Source organism: Xylocopa sonorina, chromosome 6 (assembly GCF_050948175.1).
Source record: "Xylocopa sonorina isolate GNS202 chromosome 6, iyXylSono1_principal, whole genome shotgun sequence".
NCBI lineage: Eukaryota > Metazoa > Arthropoda > Insecta > Hymenoptera > Apidae > Xylocopa > Xylocopa sonorina.
Window position 1 is genome coordinate 9688106 of NC_135198.1, and position 20454 is coordinate 9708559.

At 32.9% G+C, this 20454-nt stretch overlaps 6 protein-coding genes across 11 annotated transcripts; 2 read left to right on the forward strand and 4 right to left on the reverse strand.

Moving 5' to 3' along the window:
- Nucleotides 1-32: 32 nt before the first annotated feature.
- On the reverse strand, nt 33-4927 carry App (Palmitoyltransferase app). Of its 3 annotated transcripts, XM_076896083.1 has the most exons (10): nt 4593-4924; nt 4240-4400; nt 3994-4152; nt 3784-3921; nt 3534-3688; nt 3346-3463; nt 3161-3273; nt 2966-3068; nt 320-474; nt 33-243 (listed from the first exon to the last, which is right to left on the reverse strand). In XM_076896083.1, the coding sequence occupies exons 1-10, from the start codon at nt 4739-4741 to the stop codon at nt 238-240; spliced, it is 1257 nt and encodes a 418-aa protein (XP_076752198.1). In that variant the 5' UTR covers nt 4742-4924; the 3' UTR covers nt 33-237. The 3 variants fall into 3 exon arrangements, 2 of the variants coding, with proteins under 2 accessions (XP_076752198.1, XP_076752196.1); XM_076896081.1 differs by having other exon boundaries at nt 33-474; XR_013101902.1 differs by lacking the exon at nt 33-243 and having other exon boundaries at nt 336-474; nt 1393-3068; nt 4593-4927.
- Nucleotides 4928-6491: 1564 nt separating this feature from the next.
- LOC143424340 (uncharacterized) lies at nt 6492-10879 on the forward strand. 3 transcript variants are annotated; one of them, XM_076896344.1, is made up of 7 exons: nt 6492-6575; nt 6673-6842; nt 8330-8571; nt 8653-9174; nt 9253-9357; nt 9450-9599; nt 9678-10879. In XM_076896344.1, exons 3-7 carry the CDS (start codon nt 8335-8337, stop codon nt 10062-10064), a joined length of 1401 nt encoding a protein of 466 aa, XP_076752459.1. In that variant the 5' UTR covers nt 6492-6575; nt 6673-6842; nt 8330-8334; the 3' UTR covers nt 10065-10879. The 3 variants fall into 3 exon arrangements, with proteins under 3 accessions (XP_076752459.1, XP_076752458.1, XP_076752457.1); XM_076896342.1 differs by lacking the exons at nt 6492-6575; nt 6673-6842 and adding exons at nt 7065-7399; nt 7474-7701; XM_076896343.1 differs by lacking the exons at nt 6492-6575; nt 6673-6842 and adding an exon at nt 7064-7399.
- A 56-nt stretch (nt 10880-10935) lies between these two features.
- On the reverse strand, nt 10936-13023 carry Pcna (Proliferating cell nuclear antigen). The gene is made up of 4 exons (XM_076896345.1): nt 12647-13023; nt 12319-12484; nt 12092-12236; nt 10936-11653 (listed from the first exon to the last, which is right to left on the reverse strand). Exons 1-4 carry the CDS (start codon nt 12865-12867, stop codon nt 11403-11405), a joined length of 783 nt encoding a protein of 260 aa, XP_076752460.1. The 5' UTR covers nt 12868-13023; the 3' UTR covers nt 10936-11402.
- A 124-nt stretch (nt 13024-13147) lies between these two features.
- On the reverse strand, nt 13148-16916 carry Pof (RNA binding domain-containing protein painting of fourth). 2 transcript variants are annotated; one of them, XM_076897389.1, is made up of 6 exons: nt 16776-16916; nt 15203-15889; nt 14618-15120; nt 14133-14535; nt 13687-14058; nt 13148-13549 (listed from the first exon to the last, which is right to left on the reverse strand). In XM_076897389.1, the coding sequence occupies exons 2-6, from the start codon at nt 15884-15886 to the stop codon at nt 13493-13495; spliced, it is 2019 nt and encodes a 672-aa protein (XP_076753504.1). In that variant the 5' UTR covers nt 15887-15889; nt 16776-16916; the 3' UTR covers nt 13148-13492. The 2 variants fall into 2 exon arrangements, with proteins under 2 accessions (XP_076753504.1, XP_076753503.1); XM_076897388.1 differs by lacking the exon at nt 16776-16916 and adding an exon at nt 16052-16277 and having other exon boundaries at nt 13149-13549.
- On the reverse strand, nt 16792-20391 carry Fadd (fas-associated death domain protein). Its single transcript, XM_076897391.1, has 7 exons — nt 20283-20391; nt 19542-19909; nt 19272-19370; nt 19044-19174; nt 18792-18969; nt 17033-17145; nt 16792-16933 (listed from the first exon to the last, which is right to left on the reverse strand). The coding sequence occupies exons 1-5, from the start codon at nt 20360-20362 to the stop codon at nt 18838-18840; spliced, it is 810 nt and encodes a 269-aa protein (XP_076753506.1). The 5' UTR covers nt 20363-20391; the 3' UTR covers nt 16792-16933; nt 17033-17145; nt 18792-18837.
- Nucleotides 16828-18536, forward strand: Eif4e4 (eukaryotic translation initiation factor 4E4). Its single transcript, XM_076897390.1, has 4 exons — nt 16828-16959; nt 17424-17602; nt 17707-18024; nt 18097-18536. Exons 1-4 carry the CDS (start codon nt 16930-16932, stop codon nt 18209-18211), a joined length of 642 nt encoding a protein of 213 aa, XP_076753505.1. The 5' UTR covers nt 16828-16929; the 3' UTR covers nt 18212-18536.
- Nucleotides 20392-20454: the final 63 nt, after the last annotated feature.

The following is a 20454-nucleotide window of genomic DNA, read 5'->3' on the forward strand; positions in this document are numbered from 1 at the left end:
TGATTTTATGTCCCTACATTAACATACACAATCATCGGAATTTCAAAAGGAGAAGGCATGCTAAGAAAAATTGGAGTTAAATCTGCACTATTTTTTAATAAACACGCATTGATGACTTCAAAGAGTCTATGAATCTAGTTAGATAAAAATTATAAATTCAATTATTTATTTATACTGCTCCCAGTTTTATAAGTCCTGCTTGACTCCCTCTACCAACGCTCGCGTCTTCCAGTGAATCTAAGTCTAAAGCGGACTCTATCATGGTCGTATCTTGTAACAATCTAAGTCTAGATGCAGACAAAGGTGTTGTTACTGTTACCGAGGGTATAGAGGAGGTATCCAACGTGGAAGAGGCCACGACACTCTGACGAGAGGGCAGCGGAGCAATTTCATCGATGTCAATTGGGGCTATATTAAGTGATGCTAGGGGTACCTCATTGGTAACAAGTTGACTCACACTGTTCGTAGTACTACCTAAAAGCAAAATATTCAATAAAGATGAAGTGCATGAAATAACTTGGCGATACAATATGTGGAACATATCTGCAATAATGGTGTCATCAGAAAAGAGGATGACTTCTAATAAAACGATAAGTCAAAAGTGTAGAATAACGTTTTCCAATTGGAACCTTATTTGCGAGAAAACAAGAATCAAACAAAGAAACCGTTATTTTGCATTTTTAATGTTCCTTCATGAGGAATCATCTCTTGCCCAATAGCACCTCAATTGCAGAAGCACTCTATATAGGTTTCATGTACAATGTACGAGACAATTGCCATTAAATTCCAACAATAAGCCATTACAAACGCTTATTAGCAACAGAAGATTGTATTATGCAAATTGTTGCAAAAGTGCAGTATTGGCCGTGTAATTTTTGTTGCGTAAACGAATGAAACATCAAACTAAAATGCAATAAGGGAAATATGCCAGGCATTGATGTGTCGCATTAACGTGTGTATATATTCGATTAAAATTGAAGACTATAATAATAAAGAACTTACATAATGATTGTTGTGTATATACATGTATACACATAACAATTTCTGTAGATATAAATAATAAGTCGGTAAAATTTGTTCCTTAAAATATATATCCCTCAGACATGGAATTGTGCGCGAACTTATTTATACATGTATAAATATTTATATACATTATATTGAAATTTTCACAATACCAGGGCCCGGAATAGGAAACCCATATAATTATAAACTAATTAATTAGTCACAATCCGTAAACCCTTCAATTGATATAACATTTCGAAATTAGTTTTCAAGAGTGTGGAAAGTATACATCGTGTGTAAAGGTGTTTATTAACAGCTATTAATAAATATCAATTCATTCGTATTAAACATACACACAATGACGAATGGAGTAAAAGAAAATTAACTTACCAAACGGTATGCTCTGAGCCCTCGATAACAGGACGTAATTTTTTTAAACAACAAAGAAATACAATTTATTGAATTATGTTGAAACGGCTAAATGATAAAGAATTTAAATTTATCTTTACACACTTAATGATAGTTAAGATCTATATTCAGATCATTTGTTTTTTTTTCAATGTTAAAGATTAACATAGTAAAATAACTCGTTGAATTAAATGTATCATATTCGTATATTATTTGCGCTATACTACGAAATGTAAACGTAGTATAAACGCAAATAATTAATTCGCTTATATTTTAAAAGTGCATATGACTACAAAGTATTAAAAGTCATAATGAAACTAATGTTTCAGTCCTTTTCTCAGTCAAGATATATATAACATTATAACAAGAATATTAATTTCTCTGTTCTTTCCTTTTTCTCTAACAAAAATAACTATGTGTTCAATGCCAAATTGAACAATCAAAAAATAAATAAATCTCTGTTAATAACAATCAAATTCAACTTGAATGCTTTCAATCTATAAAGATTTATGTAAGTTATAGCATGAGAAAACATGAACAATCATAATAATAATTATTAGTTATGTTTAATATTATTAATATTCTTTTATATATATATATCTATATGTATGTACCATTATCTCTGCTCTGATAATATTTATGTACACATTAAAATCTTACTTGCGTTATACGAGATTCTATTATATTAAGAATAAACAGATAAAACATTGGAACTTATGGTTATTTTGATTCTAAGACACTAAGAGAGTTTCCGTAACAAGTACGCTATAGCCGTTTAATTTTTCTGTTTATAAGTAGGTGGAATATTACTTAAGAGAACAAAGGAAACTATTTAACAAAAAACATTAAATGTCATCATCATCGCTCATTGAACTTATAATGAATCTTCGATTGAAAAGATCTTCTTCAGTACCATCGCTTGAAAATAAAGAATTTTCTGCATAAGGGAAAGTATTAGTCAATGGTCCTGAACCAAATCTGTTAACTGCAAGTCCTATTGCAGTCTGACCAATAATTGGCATACCTCCTGCCCCTAATATTCGTGACATCACAACAGTTGGCAAGAGGTTCTTTGATATTGGATATTTTAAACCGTGAACAGTGCATCTCAAGTTATTATACTTAAGGGCATGCTGAGATTGAGAAATTCGTAACGGATCTTCAGAATAGCATTGTGGAAATTTCTGAAGATCTGTATAAACGATTTTATCCTCGATCTTATATCGTATCGGATCCTCGGAATATCTTTGCGGATACTTCTGAAGATCGATAGCATATTTTTGATCACCGACGCATTGATCGTACATTAGATTGTTATCCGAACATCTATGATACTCTTCCCTACACCTGTGAGGATATTTATGTAAATTCTCCTCACACCTGCATGGATATTTTTGAAAATCTAAATTCCCCCTTTCAATGTCATACTTTACATGTTTTACAGAGTCCTGAAAGCAGTGTTGTAGGGGATACGCCGTAGCGTAAGTATCGTTAATATACTGATGCGGATACTTTGGAACATCCTCGGGATAACGAGCAGTATGCCTTAACTCACCGTTTATCGATTCAATTTGTGGCGAATGTTGGCCAGAAACGAGATTGCTCATAGAACCTGTAAGATCTGGGCTGGGATTTGTTTGAACAGTTGTACCATTAGACTGCAATTACACGGGAGTAACGATACATAAGTATATAGAAATGGATTAAAAATATATATCTGTACATGTACAGAATAAGTTAGTTTCAGTACCTGTGGTTGAACAATTTTCACAGTACCATACGTTTTATTATTAGTAATTAGATTTTCATCGCCAACTCTTCCTTGTTCCGCGCGGTACTCTGGTGTCACTATACCTCTTCGATCTGTAAAAATAACTTCAATAGAATTTTGCAAATTGTTGAAATAAAAATACCGCGAATAGAAATGTGGACTACCGATTAAACTAGGTGGTGCTGGCCCACACAGCACATAAAAACAATTTCCACATATATTTCCCTGACTATACGGATTGAAACTTTCCTGTCCCCTTTTAATGGAAAATGATCCCTTAATCTAGAAAAACAACTCAGATTACTAACAAATTTCAGAAATATATGCAATTGTTAAAATTTATGATACTTACATCTTCATTAGTTGTCTGATTACTAGTAGTTAAATATGTGTGAAAACCAGCAAGACCAAGAATACTCCAAACCGAGAAAAAACATATAACTCCTACAACAACACTACCAGGTGATATTCTCACTGCTTCTAAAAATGGCTTATCATCCCTTGTAACTGAAAACAAATTAAAGACCAAGAACTGTAACATTCTTTACTTTCTCTACTTTCTCAAATTTTTATTTCATTATTATCATAATTAATATACTTACGCATTATCAAATGCGTAACAGCACACGCAAATATAAAAACGCAAAGAAATGCCAAGGACACGATAAAAGCATAAAAATATCTGTAATTTCTCCTACCAACACAATTCCCTACCCATGGACAGTGATGATCGAATCTCTCTAAAAAGATTGCACATTCTTAGATTTTTGTAAAAACAATTATTATAACACTTTATCATTAAGTATACGTACCTACACAATTGTCACATAAGCTACAATGTGAAGCTCTTGGTGGTCTAAATATTTTACAAGTAAAGCAGTATTTCAATTTTACTGGCTGTCCTTTAACCAATACTTCTTTTGTTCTTGGTGGAGGTCTATACATTTTCGAGTTACCATTGTTTGGTACCTCTTTATCCATCATGTAAAAAGACATTTATTCAGAATTGTAATACACTTAATTATATGAATTAGAATAGAGTTATTTTTATAATATACCAATTTGTTTTTCAATATAGGCAGCTTCATCGGGTGTTGCTCTTGGAATAACTCCAGGGTCGCTAAAACTTGTTCTGAATAAAGCAGACATTACAAAAATGAATAGCAACCCACCAACAACTGGTATAGCAGGTGTTATGTGAACTGCTAAGAATGGACAACTAGAAAGAAATGTATAAAGCTATTAGAATTAAATCTAATCATTAGATTGTACATATTCATATATTTATGAGAAATTTAAATGTACAAAGAGAAATATAGAATGCATGTAACATGTAAAATATCCAAAATGAAGTTATGATATTTGTAAGTTGAAATAACCTTTTACATATAAGTAAGTAGAATAATCTTACTCAAAGGCAAAGAATAATCCACTTGTTCCAGCGATGAGGCATACAGTCACGTAAAATACCCCAGTTTGAGGTGCCATCATCACTCTGCCATCGCAACAAAATCGATTTCTCCCTGGGAAAAGTTCCCATTTTCGTGTTATGTGTGGCATCTTGTGAGCGTATGCAGATCGCTTTATGCACTAATTGTATATACAAACGCGTAATGCCCACTTTGTAAGTGATAATTTATTAGGGTTCGGCGATAATTATTTAACATCACCATTTGAGAGTTTAAACACTCATATTTCATCTTGGCCTAGTATTCTTTTTTCAGTAATCTGTAATCAGTAACAGGTTTCACAGACAATCGAACTAACTTGCATAACAATCAAAAGATTGTTTGCTAATATTTTAATTTATAGCATTCACTAAGACCACTTATATAAACGTTTGTGCCTTATGCAAACAAAAGGTCAACCTACCATAGATTTACAAATTGCTTTGTATGTTGTTCAGCACTTGTGGGGAACTGCTTCCTTCTTGTCAACTTAACCTAATTGTTTCGCTGGTTGAAGACGCGGTGACACTCATATCTCATAAAAATCCACATTTCAAAGAAAGAGAACGGAATCATTTGCCTTCCTTCACGGTCTATATACATCCATGAACTCACTTTCGAGACAGCATCGCTACTGTCTCACGGAGGCCACCGACTTCAAAAATACTCACTACAGGGTCATAGCTGAGGAAAATTAGGGACGAAAATTCATTTGTAAAACTAGGTCACTTCCATGTGACATAGAAACAACACTTGTACACTTTTGATATAACCTTCAAAACTACGGTGTACATTACGTTTCGGGAAGCCGTTGCATCGTTTTGGTCAATCTACCTTGCTTCGATGACAATAACGTATGTATTTACGGGAAAGGATTGTTGGCCGTCGTGTTTGCTCAAGATTAACTGTGCTGCCCTCTATCGGAGTATGTAGAAGCGCCACGTGATCCTGTTGCCACGTGACCTAACGCAAAAAACAATTTCGATTTCAAGTGCAAACGCTTTTATCGAAAAATCGATAATGAAAGGAAATCGTGATTTTAAATGTACGTGAGAATACATGATAATTGCGTCCTATCTTCGAATAATCTACACATTACTAGAAACAGTGGCACGGAAATACTTATAATATAATAGAGAAGAAATCATTAATTATTTACAAAAATCTTCCAAGATAGATGATATTTAGGCGGATTGCAAAAACGGCAGCGACCGCACGTATTGTCGATCGTGCATATGGGGCGCTTACATTGAGGCATGGGATTGATTATTTAACGGAGGGAGGGTGTACAACTTATCACTCCTATTGCAAAATGGGTCGTCGACGCAATGCAGTACATCGTCACACATATATGCACACACATTCGAACAAAATCTTGAAAATCGAAGAATCCCACTGTGAACGCCATCTTCGGGAATATCTGCGAACAGAGGAGCGGCGATCCTAAAATTTTACTGCACATAACAAGCTAACCCTGTAATATTCCCTCATAGATCTATAGATCAAGCATACCAGGTTAATGAACTATTTACAAGAGTTGGATCAGTATTGAAATATTTCACTCAATGATATTTACATCGTTATAATAATATGGAATGAAATCTTATGATTTATGAAAAGAGGATCGTTCGTTAAACAATATCACAACTTAAAGTACAAATAGGTAAGCGTGTCCCGTTTTAAAATACATTTATAACAGTTTCCCTTCGTTTTCAAAAAAGATATCATTTTTTAGGAAGGATTACGTATTCGAATATTAATTTCTTTTTTCGTAGAAAACAAAGTAGACTCTACGATTGGTGGTATACCTTTGCGTTTAACCGAATCCGGCTATAACAAAAGCTACACTTGTAGAACATACCCGTGTTACATTGCACCCGGTTGAAACCTCTCGTCGGAGCGACGTAAAGTTGTTTGACAAATTTTATACAATCAACATACAGAGCGTTCTGTACGCTGGAAACCTTCTTTTTTTACTTTTACGTTTAATGATCAATATACCTAATTTGCAACAAATCATCACTATACATTCCATCAAAATAGAGAGGTGGGCCGAAGAGCGACGCGAAGGATAGGAAGGATATCAACAGGCAATGGTGTCGACGTCGGAGTGTCGTGGATGAAGCTGGAAGCCAAGGGACATCGTAGTGTCCGGCGTCGCTGGGAAAAAGGATCGTGAAGGGTCGCGTTTAGTCGCGTCTGTACAGCTTAAGGTAATAGCTAGCGAGGTAGTTTCAGGGTGGGAGGTTGAACAGAGGATAGGAATAAGGTGGAGGGTCCGGGGAAAGGGGTCGGGTGCGGCGGGGTGCACGGGTATGAATCGTAGAGCGGGCGGATGGACGGACGGACGCAAACGCTGAAATCAGCTCGGGCGATCGATGCGATAAATGGATGCGTGCGATTGGTAGCCGGGAAAATCGATGATGAACAGGGGGGCACCCTACCTAGCCGCGAAAGCGAGCACGGCTGCACCGCCGGAGAGGATGGAGCAAAGACCGAAATATCGATTTTTAGGCCCCTACGCGGCGGTTCGATGCTCATATCTGCCCCGTGTCCCGTATCCGCGCGAAGCGCCTTTCAAAACACCAACGACGCGTGCGAGACACTGTGTGGTGCCGCAGATCTTCTCGTGGATCTTCTCGTGTGCAATTAAAATAAAAAACCGCAAGAGATAGGGGAGAGAAAGAGAGAGAGCAAGAGAGAGAGAAAGAGAGAGAGATAGAGGTGAAATCGAGTGACGCGTAACGAAGTTCTTCGCCGATGTCGTCAGGTAACCACGTTGACAGCGTAACGACGCGGTGTGTAAACCGCTTCGCAGCCCGTGATTCTCTCGTTCTATTCTAGTTTGACGTTCGTGCAACAAACGGCAATACATTTAGACGTCGAACAATCAACGATCCTCGTCCACGAGAATGATCTAAAATCGTTGCTTTTGGTGTGCGTCAACGACGTTTCGTCCCGCGTACCGAGATTCTTTATTATTCCAAAGAAGGTTGTGTACAACGTGCACGATCGCCGGACGAACGTTAACGGGGATTCGGATGAGGGTGTGAATGCAGGGTGGCGAAGAGAGTGCGTAATTACTTCATTATGTTCTGCATTCCGCTCAAAGTTGTTAGTATTGCATCGAGATCGAACCGGACTGCACTGTAACAAATCGAAAAGATTATTCAGCTTGCTTCTTTTTGTTTTCCTTTTCTTTTCATTATGATTTCGAGATATAAGCAAATATGTTAGAAAATGTGTGACGCCACGAATCAAGTTCGATTAACAGAGATTCGCACGTAAAGTGTCATCAGCGATGATTGTCACACCGCTCCGACATAAAAATATCATTTATCAGGTGGCCGTGGGTGATCATGGTGAAACGATCATATTGTTTGTCTATTGTTGTTTACATTGGAATTACGATTATGTATTTGTACAAATTTATACCTATTACAATCTTTTGCAACTGCTAAAGTTGTTGAATTTCGGTATCACTTTCGGTATTTATTTTTTATTATATATTATTTCATAAAATCCTTTGGTTTGTTACGCAGTGCAAGTATTGTGTAAACGTAAACGAGACGTGGTGGACGCAACAGGCTTAACAAATACGTCAAAGAGAAATATATGTGTACATATATATTGATATATAAATATCGTTCTTTAACAAGGATTATAATAAGACGCTTTTTTCTGTTTGTCAACAATATAGAAAAGATGGCCATTGCCGCTTCGGAGAATTATCAACTTAAGTGGCATAGTTATGGCGCGCATCTGCACAGTTCTGTCGCGACGTTACTCCATTCAGAATCCTTCGCAGATGTCTTGTTAGCAACGTCCTGCGGCCGGCACGTGGCCGCTCATCGATTTGTCCTTGCTGCTTGTTCGTCGTATCTTAGTCATATTTTTCAAACATGCCATTTCGGTGCGAACACAAATGCTCCGATAATTGTGGTTTGTAGTACATCTTCTCTATTTCTGTTAATTAGGAAATTATACCTACAGAGGAAAAAATATCGTAACATCACATTACAGGTATTGCCAACAGAAATCGGCTATCGCACGTTAAAAATTTTAATCCAATACATGTACAGCGGCGAAGCCACGGTGACGAATGATCAGCTAGAGGGTGTACTAAAAGCAGGCGATATACTGCGTGTACGCGGTTTGTGGAGATCTAATAATGGAAGCAAAAAGGAGAATATACAGTCGAACAATCAGAAAGTGGATAGGGATAAACGAGAGCAGCCACCACTGACCGGACAAATTCAAAAGATCAAATTGGTGCAGCCGAACACGGAGAAGACCGTCGAAAATGCACAACAGACCACGCCAACTCAAAACAACGCTCAACCTCAGAAACCTACCTCAGAAAGAAAAAGTATCGAGAAGATTGAGGAGAAAATCAACGAACCGGAAACTAAAAAAGTATTAGAGGAAAATAAGAATAATGAGCAGAATAAAAATAAGGAGAACGTAGAGAGTAATGGGAAAAAAAGGAAAACTACCAACAGCGATGTAGAGTCTAATAAATCGAAAAGCGAGGATGGCGAAAACGTAAGGGCATTTTGTTTAAATAGAATTTACTCTTCTATCAAGCAGAGCGAAATATTTGCATTTTGTCATGTGTTACAGACTGAGTTAAATCTGGAGCTTTTAGTAAAAGACGAACCAATCTGGGAGGAAACTATCGATCCATCGGAGTCGTTGACGATAGACCATGAAATTGATATAAAACCGGTATGTGTAATACATCAAAAATATTCTGTTCAGTAAACAGAATACATACATATATATACACATAATTTTCTATGCATTATTCTTCTTCTTAGGAAATCGTACATAGCGCGGATGAAGAGGAGGAATACAGCCCATTAACTTGCGACATGTGCAGTCAAACGTTTAATCGGCCATCGGACTGGGTAAGACACATTGAATTTACACATGCTGATATGACCGAGAATCGAAGAAAAAAGAGGAAGGTGAGTAAACGGAGATATCATTAATTATGGCCATTAATAAGAGCACTATAATTGTGATCCTGTACGGTTTTGCTTCAGGGCGACGTTGATGATGACAGTAAAGATTTTCCACCTTTAAAATGTGATCTCTGCGGTAACATGTATTCAACACCTCAAGAATGGGTGCGTCATATACAGACGGAACATACAGAAGAGCAATTAGCTTTAATGAACAATTCAGCACCACCCAAGCCGAAAAGGGTACATAGTCACCAAAAATTGTGCAACATTTGTCAGAAAGAATTTCCAAGCCACGCATCAATGGTAATTCATCAAAGAACACATACAGGGGAGAGGCCTTTTCTTTGTTCCTATTGTCAAAAAGGCTTTAACGTAAAAAGTAATTTGCTAAGGCATTTAAGGACATTGCATGACAAATATGTACATCCTAGCTTATATGGAAGTAACGGTAATACGAATGCTTAAGCCTCTTTACATAATTTTTCAATTGTATACGTTCTCTTTTTCTTGTTGGTATTTTATTTACAAGGTAAATGCTACGCGACATATCTTTTACACTTTTTAAAATTATGTTCATAGACTAAAAAAACAGAAATATATTCACTAATAATCCTGCAAAGAAACGTCAAACCGGTTCAAACAATTAAATGTCATTGATGCGCGTAACATTTTCTTTGAAAATAAACGGATATTAACAATTTGATAAGTTTTACTAAATTTTAAATGGATAATATCAGTATTCTTCTCTTGCATTAAACTCGATAACTGTATACATTAATATAAATATGTATTCATCATTTTATTGTGTAAGAATAGTTGTTTTGGTTTCAAAAATGCGAAACTATTTTGTTAAAAACAAAAACACAAAAGCAATATCAGGGCTTTAAAACCAAAGAGGCTGATTACTATTGCCAAAGTGTCTTGTTTCGTTGCTACTTGAATTCGTTTTTTAAACATAGAACAAGAATATGGAAAAATATTTATTTTGATTAAGAATTTCATTTAAACATGTAAGAATAAGAATTTAACGATATACAGGTCTTCGCCGTACGTGCGCGTGTAAAATAATTCATAGTATATAAATCAACATCTATTAATTAATATATAATTATTTAGTAACTATACGAGATCCAAATTATGTAAAATTTAACTGTATACTTCTAGGCTATTCCATCCACGGTAGCCCTCTCATTCCCTCAGCTCGTAAACTAATTATGTATTTTTATATTAAACTAGCTTATACGCAAAAGGTGTAAGAAGTAAGATAAACTAAGATTAAATGAAAACAATTTGAACTTCGATTAGGCTAGGACGTAAGAAATAACATAATTCAAAATTTATCAAACCTTTTGGAAATATATTGAGTTCTTCTTACATATAAAAAGATGCAATATTATCAAAATATTGTCACAGTTTATGAAACGGTAACAATATATTATAAATCTTATAAGAATGACACCGCGCATTAACATGTTAATCATGATCGTGTCACTCTACCTATGAATCTTAGTGTCAATTCTACGTTGCGCTAACACTGTGACGAGCCAAATGACTTTTAAATGTAAAATTTAAATATATTACCTTCAAAGTATTTTTAACTATCCTTAATCGAATTCCTCAATATAATGAATATCAGAAAATATACTTTTTTTATTCAACAGCAATACCATTATTTTGTTTTCAGTAAAATCTTCAAAATACTTAAACTCGAGCAAACGCGATAAATAGATGATATATCTATGAAATTAGAACGATGTTATGATACATTCTATTAGTGAAGTGGAGAAAAAACTTTTATAAACCTTAGTTTTCCTCATCGTCTTCAATTTTCGGCGCTAGGTAATATCTAATATGCCCGATATCACCGATTTTGTATTCGCATACTAATGGGACATCATTAGACATTGATAATTGTACTTGTGCACAAAGAGGTCCAGCCTTTATAAAACAATTAAGGTAGCGACATGAAAATGTTAACTTTACTGGTTCTTGCATATCAACTATTACTGCTGTTTCTTCATTATCATCAGCCATTTGTGCTAATTTAACATTGGCTGAAAAAGGAAAATAATTTACATAAGTACAACTATAATTTATAATACGAGTAAACTTTCATTGTATAGATATACTTTTACATTTTGCAATATGCACACTTTACAATTGAGTTGTTTCAATGAATTTAAATTAATTTAATTGCTGAAAAGAACGTTTCTTTGAAATATGAAAATGTAAACAGACATATACACAAACATGTATATGACTTGTATGTAACGGTGAAGGTCAACCAAGTAAATACTTTCTAGGACATTTCTCAATTTCAAGCAGTTACTGTGTAACTTTTGTGCTTGAACAGTGTTAACTACAAGATGATAAAGAGGTACAACAAATATTACACAAATAATGTAAGTACATATATATTATTTTAATACATTAAAATAAGAATATTAATGGTTTTGTCATTTTATTTTATTAAGTAAAGAAAATTTTCATACCTTGACCATAATCTCCAGAAGAACTGAACTTTATGCCCTCCTTGGAACATGCAAATGTTATTGACTCTCCAAATTGACTTAAATCTCTACAAATACGTGAAAATTCTTGAGAAGGCATTTTTACAATACATGAATATGAGGTGTCCTGGAATAAACATCAATTTCTTTTATGGTTATAAGTTATTTAAAGGAACCAACTATGTATAAAAATGTATATAGAATCTTACAGGAATACCAAGATGTTCCTGATCCATATTTATCAGTTTCATTTCATATTCTGCAAGCTTTTCTTTATTCGGTGACTCAAATATGAATGAAATATTTTCTGGATTGTCCAGGGCTCGTAATGTTACCGTATCTTCTGAACCAGCACATCGCAGAATTTTGGACATGCTAAAATTTAATTAGTCTTTATTTACTACTTAAATTTGTTGTAACTTTATCTTATTATTGGTATTTTTTAAATTCAAATTCAGTTCTTTTGTACATGCAAACATAAAGTTTTTCATCTTCATTTAACCTCGACAAATGTCGTCATTGAAATTGTCGTCTTACCATGCGATACTCATACCCATCGATAAATTTCTGTCGCATCTATATTTGTCAAAACCGTCGCTTCTGAGATTAAGAGAAACCAAAGAGACGTGGGCATTGTCCATAGCTTGGACTTGGATACCGGAATCGGTACATTCGAAGGTGGCTTCGGTTAAAAGATCTTTTATTGCGTCTAGCACCTTCTTCAGAATCGCACTTTGTACTAAACGTGCCTCGAACATTTTTCTAGCTTAATTTTCTTCACACTTAATCTCCACACAAACTGATAAGTGCAACAATTAGAAGCACTTAAAACAATTATTACACTGGTAACGATACCCGCGCTTTCTTAACGTCGAACAACTAGGATGTAGATGGCAGTTGTGGGCACCGGAAGTAAATTCTTACCTTTTGAATTTTAGATAGTTTTCAGTAACCGGAATATACATACAAAATATACTTACATATAACGATTTCTCTTAAGCTCAAATTTAGTAAAACATTTTTAGAGTTTTACTAGAATATAAATTGCAATTTGTTTATTTTACATTAAAAAAAAACACTTTCCTTATATATTATATGTATTGTAAGATATATAAAAATTTTAATGTATAAATATGTGTTGTAAAGTATGAAGAATGAGGATTAACACTATTATTATAGCAATATTAATACACTTTTGAGTCAGAAAACACTTTTGAACAAAAATTTGAACTAAAAAAAGTACCAAAAGCAACTTTAATGACATACACAATTATTTACACAAAGAATCTTGTGAGCGTATTTAATTGCGTACGATATGGAATTCTTTTTTTTTTTTTTTAATTAAATATTAACCAGTGCATAGATTTAAATTTCTTAATCGTATTAAAAACCGATATCACAAGCCATATTCTCCAACTTATTGAACATCTGATCGAGATGCTGAAACAAAAATTATCTCAAATTAATTATATTCAGTAATTTATTCTGAATATAATATTTATAATGTAATATTATTTTCAGTACTCCAATGGCAAAACTAAGGTAATTATTACATATATATATTTTTTATTTCTTACATCGGATGGCTCGTTATCCTTTGTAATTTCTTCTTGTTTGTCATTCAGTGATATACTACCATTTTGGTCTGCATCTTCCTCGTCATCTTCATCGTAATCATTGTCGTTATCTTCTTCATTATCATCTGAATTATCTTCTTTTTCCTCTTCTTCTTCTTCTTCTTCTTCCTCTTCTTCTTCTTCATCGTCATCATCATCGTCGTCATCGTCATCATCATCAGATCGAATACTAAAGGATATATCCATTTCTTCATAATCTTCTGGTTCTTCCTTAATCTCCGTAAGCATTATTGTTTCTGTAACCGATTCTCTTCCAGTTGAACAAGGTGGAGGAGCTTCAGATGCTGAAGGTATCTGAGGCGATTGACCAGTCTATAAAAGAATTAAAATAATCTTTAACTCCATTCTTTTTTCGTTCAAAATATTCCTTTACTGTATATCTCTACCCATGGTTGTTGCTGTTGTTGTTTTACTGATTTAGCTGATGCTATTGAAGTCGGCGTAGAGGAAGAAGATTGTAAATTTGCATTTTGCTCTTGAGTCTGAGATGTTATTTTATTTTGCATTTTACTAGAATTATCATGTAACCTATTTTCTACGTCAGTCTCCAGTTTTGTAACATTTTTGTCCATATGATTAATTCCTTTCCGTTCCTTCTCTGCTTGTGGATTACTATTCAGTTCTTCTTGAATCTTTTTGACATTAGGTTTAGCTTCTCCTGGGAGACAAGTATTTCCTCGCTGTCGTCTAAACCTCACTATAATACTTCTGGTACCCCACATTAGATTATGTGCTTGTTTATAGGCGGATATAGATTCATCTACACTATTATACCTCATGAAAGCATATCTGTAAGACAAAAACTACACATTATAGAAATATGTATGATACTAATACTTTATACAAATTTCATAATAAAAAGGTAACTCACCGAGTATTTCTCATTTTTTGCGCATATCCCACATCTACACGAGCAGCTGTTGGAAACTTACTTTTTACTTCATTAACATTAACAGACTCTGGTAAATTTCCTATGTATAATGTATAAGGATCTATTTCCTCTGGCATCGGATTATCTTCATCCCTTAAAGATTTTCTTTCAACTTTTAAATGACCTACCCCAAAGGGAATTTTCTCCAACTCTTTTATGGCTTCATCGATATTAACATTTTGTGCCATTTGTATAAAGCAATATCTAGGACCGCTAGGACTTTGAAAATGAATATTTTCTATACCAGGATGAAATTCCCTAACAATATCCTTGTTTAGGTCAGGATCTGGAAACTTGATTATTAAGCTTTGGGCTTTAACTGTTTTGTTGTACTCATTTTCAATTTTCAAAGCTCTTTCCGCATCTTCTCTATTCCATGGCCGACTAGGATAGCTTAAGGACATAGGTTTTCTTTGCTTATTCTTCTTAACTACAACTTCCTCCTAAAACAAACAATAATTCTTATTGAACAAATAAATACAGCACTTTAATTTATTATTACTTTATCTTTCTTTAATAATTTACCATAACATTTTTAACTTTCTGATCTGAACTTTCCTCTCCATGCCTATTTGTCAAAATTCCTGGAGGTATAGGAGGTAGAGGATGGTTAGGAAGAGGAACAGGCATGTGATTTATTATTGCATCACCTGCAGATGCAGCATAACTATTTCTTTGCCATTCCAAGCCAAGGTTATTACTCAATGTTGCATTGAAATATGCTGCTTGCTCAAATTGATCCTGAGCATGTCCAAACCTTGCATGTCTTCTATTTTTACGATGAAAGTTATTTCTTTGAACATATATATTATTTTTACCATGTGTAAACCTTTCTCGTCTCATGTAGTTACCTCTCAGAGGCATTTCTCTTTGAAAAGAACTTGTTGTCATTTCACACGGAGGCGGAGGTGGTAATGGAGTTGTTTGAGGTGTTATCCACTGCCATGGTGCAGGAGGATGTGTCCATGCTTGTATAGATGTAACTTGAGAAGGCACTGGTCCAAACATGTGTGGAGGCGGTGGAACACCACTGGAGGAAGGTGGCATAGGAGGTAACGGTGGTTGACCCGGTAAGGGTTGTGTGACAGTTGAAGGAGAAGTCGAGGATGATGTATAAGTAGGATAAGATGTTTCGTATCCAAAATTGACACAATCTTGCTTAACAAAAGAACGTTTTGTGTCCCTATTTTCGCCAGAAAATCTTTGCATTATCTAGAAAGTAAAAAATTATGATTTAAAAACTATGTATATAACAGTTTCATTGTATTAAAAAATGTATAATTCGATAGTACTAATTCGATACAATGAATAATGGAAAATCAAACCGGTCTATTAAATACAAAAGATATTTTATGCAACTGCTATTAAACTAACCTCCTTTTTAAATACCATTAATCTTTATCGAAAAATTACATTCCTTACACTACAATGTAAATACATCTTACAATACAACGAGAGTGATCAGTGTCAAGCCACTGGTTGTTGCTGAACAGTACAGGGTTACCAACACTTATTTTAAATCTGTTACACTAACTTAGTAAATAGAAAAGCTCTCATCATCATCCGCCACAGTAATTTAATTTCTATTTCTTTTAGATTATATTAATAACACCAATTTATATCGAATATTATATTTATAAAGAGATAACGATAAAAATATCATTTTATAAATGACTTACATACATATACATCTGATATATATATATATATATATATACATTTTCTTTTATTATGCACAAAGTTATACAAAGAAATATGAAACGAAATATTAAAATAAAAGTTAAAATACATTTATGCTCTACCTATCTTATATTTAATTATCCGCGTTAACAGAAGAAAATCTATATTAATGAAAAACAATCTCATAAATATATAGAAAAAAGGAAATAAAACAAAAGCAAATTATGTTATTATACCGGACAAAATGATACATTATATTAAAAAATTTTCGCAATACAAAGGAATATTGATTGCACATCAACAAGAGAAAGGAGTAAAAAAACTGAGATTTTTAAACATAAAATTATTTACTGATTGTCTTTTTATGTAGTATTATAATTTGACAGTAATAACGAGTGTCCTATTCTACATTAATTACCTGGCTTAAATTTTATCGCGATAGTTTCTCGGTGCGCCGACGCATATTCACATTTCTATCTTAGGGAAAGGAAATTTCGTGTAAAAATTTTGCCGTCAGATGCCCTTACTGTTAGTTCACACAGCGAACATATTGTCCGTGTAGTTTCGGTGACATGGCTACGAGTAATACAGAGGAAATTGAGGTACTTTTTCCTAACATTTTTTTGCAATACCATAAATATTGTAAAAGTAACATAATACAATTAGTATATTTGCGGATCTAATGAAAAAAATTGTAGCTCTTTTTTTTTAAGGCAGCGTGGTCACTTCAATACTTTTTACCCCTCCCAACTGTTTCCAAGCATGGTGAAAACTGTCTCTCTAACGAGCTTAAAAAAGATATATTATATTGCTAGCAATAATGTGATTTTATATACGTAATCTTGTAAATATATTTCGTGTCTTGTACGAAATTAATTCATTATTTTATATGTATAAAACGATACATGTGTGATATACACATGTATATGTACATGTGTGTATATGTATACACATGTATATATTAAAATGATGAAAAACGTTAGAAAGTAACATTTTGATAGGTTGTTAATGAATGATGGACCGAGAAACTAGTTAAATCTAAAATTATGGATATAATTAATTATAGGATGTCGAGAGGAAGGAACAAGAAGTAGTAAATTTCAATGAATTTCCACCTGAAGTTCTAATTAAACATCCACTTCAGCATACGTGGACTCTTTGGTATTATGAACCGGATAGAAATAAGACATGGGAAGAAAGCCAAAGGAAAATTACAAGTTTTGACACAGCTGAAGATTTCTGGAGGTAAATTTAATGTCCCTTTTTAGAATTTCTACAGTGTATCACGTATATGTTATTTATTTGTAATTTTTTACTAATAAAATTGTTTTTTCTCTTATACATAACAGCTTGTACAACCACATAAAGGCAGCATCAGAATTAAGACAAGGTTGTGATTATAGTATGTTCAAGCAAGGGATCAGACCTATGTGGGAAGATGATGCTAATAAATGTGGTGGAAGGTGGCTTATAAACTTGGAGAAAAAACAGAGAAACACAGATTTGGATCATTTTTGGTTAGAAACTCTGTTATGTATGATCGGCGAAGCATTTAATGGATATTCAGATGATATTTGCGGGGCTGTTGTAAATATAAGACCAAAAGGAGATAAAATTGGTGTATGGACTGCAAATGCCAATAGCGAAGATAGTGTTATGGAAATTGGGTAAATAGTATATACATGTTTGTATGCAAAACTTATCTATGTAAACTTATTATTTCCTTATGTTCTTTGCAGGCGAAAATTGAGAGAAAGATTAAAAATTGCATCAAAACTTACAATAGGCTATCAAATACATAAAGATGTTATGGTCAAAGTAGGCAGTCAAACAAAGAATGCTTATGTTGTTTAAGTACTATTGGTATTATGTTATTATCATTATTCACAAACATCTTATCAAACAACATTACACATATATCAATATGTGAATATTATGTAAAATTCAGATTACTAATCAAAGAACAAATGAAACTTCAATGAAAAATTTAAAAAATTACATTTTTATCACAACTGAATATTTTCTTAGAAAAATCACTAAGCAATAAATGATAAATATGTGCTCGAACAGATGTATATCACTGATATATAACAATTTATATTAATGTACCATGTAATTTAAATATAAATTACACTAGATGAAAATACGCACAGGCTGCTGTATTTAAAAAAAAAAATCTATCTGTTTTAAGCAAGTTTTCTCTATATGTCCTTTTTCAGCGTTACTCGAATGAACAATAAAGACTGCTGTAATATGTTTATTGGAACAACTATTAAACTAGGTTGCCAGTTTTATGTAGTAAATTGATAATAAAATACAGCAACCTATTTCATGTTAAGGTAGCATAATAATATTTAATGATATTCCCATAATTGTTTTAAAAACAATTATGTTTAAGTTTTTTCTTATAAAATATATTGATAACATAAATTACTCTTTGTGCATGTTACTTTTTTTCAGTTTTTCCCTTCAATTTATTATTATTTATTTGATTCTAATATTAATCTCTCAACAAGTTCCTTGAGATCTCTACGTCTTGCTTTCTCTAAAGCATGTATTAATTTTATTTTCCAATCAACGTTACTGTATTGGTACATAAATAACTTTAGAGCCTGAAAGAATTATCTATGTTATTTTAATGTAAAGAATTTTCATGTGAAATAAATCTGCATTAACTATATCTTACTTCGTAACTTTGTTCTTTTAAATCCAAAGGATATTTAATTTGAATTGCATCAATTTGGTACTCTGGTACATCTAAATATCTTACAGTATCTCTCCAGGCACGACCGATTCTTTCACTTATACATGATAATACTTAAACAATAACATTTTTTAATATTAATGTAATGTGAAAGTAGTTACATATATATTAAAAGAAGACAAATAGATAAGAGAATAAACTTATGCTTACACATTTGTTGTAATGCAGTTTCGTGTTCATCGTTACATTTATTTGTTTGTGTAGTACTTTCTGTTATATTCAATGTTTTGGATTTCTTATGTTTGTTTGCTGTTATTAAAAAAAATATTATACAAAAGTTCCAAAAAATGTATAGAATACAATTAAAAATATGTACATTGTATGAAAATTAAATTATGAAAAATATGAAAATGGAAAGAATAAGTACTGCACTTTATATAATAGAATAAATATGAATAATTTATATTGAAATATACTTACTGTTTCGTTCTCGATACATATTATAAGATGTAGGATATTGTATGTTCTTGAGATAATTCAGATAGTCGTTTAATTTGCTTTGTATTTCACAATGATTTAAAAAATTATTTGAAATATACAAAAGTGGTTCTATATTATCATAGCTAAGGGCATCACGTTTTTCCAGTACTTTTAACAATGCTCTTATGTCCTTAATTTGACTCAATTTACGATTTGAATTTATACATGGTGCATAATACTCCTTAAGACTGTTTAACGTACTTTGATCCAGATGATGTTGAACAACAAATAGGAATTCCTCACACAAAGAGAGATATTCATTATCTGTTTTCATGATGTTAGCCAGGGGTTTCCCCTTCAGTTCTAACCTTAAGTCAATATTTATTGTTTTTCTACAATATCTATCACAATATAATTATTTGAATATTTCTGTGTTAATAATTATATTATAATTTGATTCGTTCACGATTTCTAATGATTAATTTGAATTTATTACTCTTTTAATTTAAGTAAAACACAGTTTATATAACAGTAAGTATAAATTAACTACGCAGACAAATCTGACTTACTGATTGTATAATTGGTACGTTATATGTAATCGTTATTTTATAATTATTTATCAAAGAAATTAGTATTTATATACATAGTTTTCTTAAATTTCAAACCAGTCATAGTAAATACGAGAACTATAATTTTATACTCAGTAAATAATGATTTTTGTTTCTATGTACGTAGACATACTCGCTGTACCAATGTAAACACAATATAAAACTGTTTTGGACTGTCCTCCGAATAAAAATAGTTTTATCTACTGCCACCATTTCTCATTGGTCGAATAAATAAAGTATCTGTTCAATAAAACAATAAAGCAAAAGCATAATTTGTATTCATATGTATAAGTACTTCAGTATTT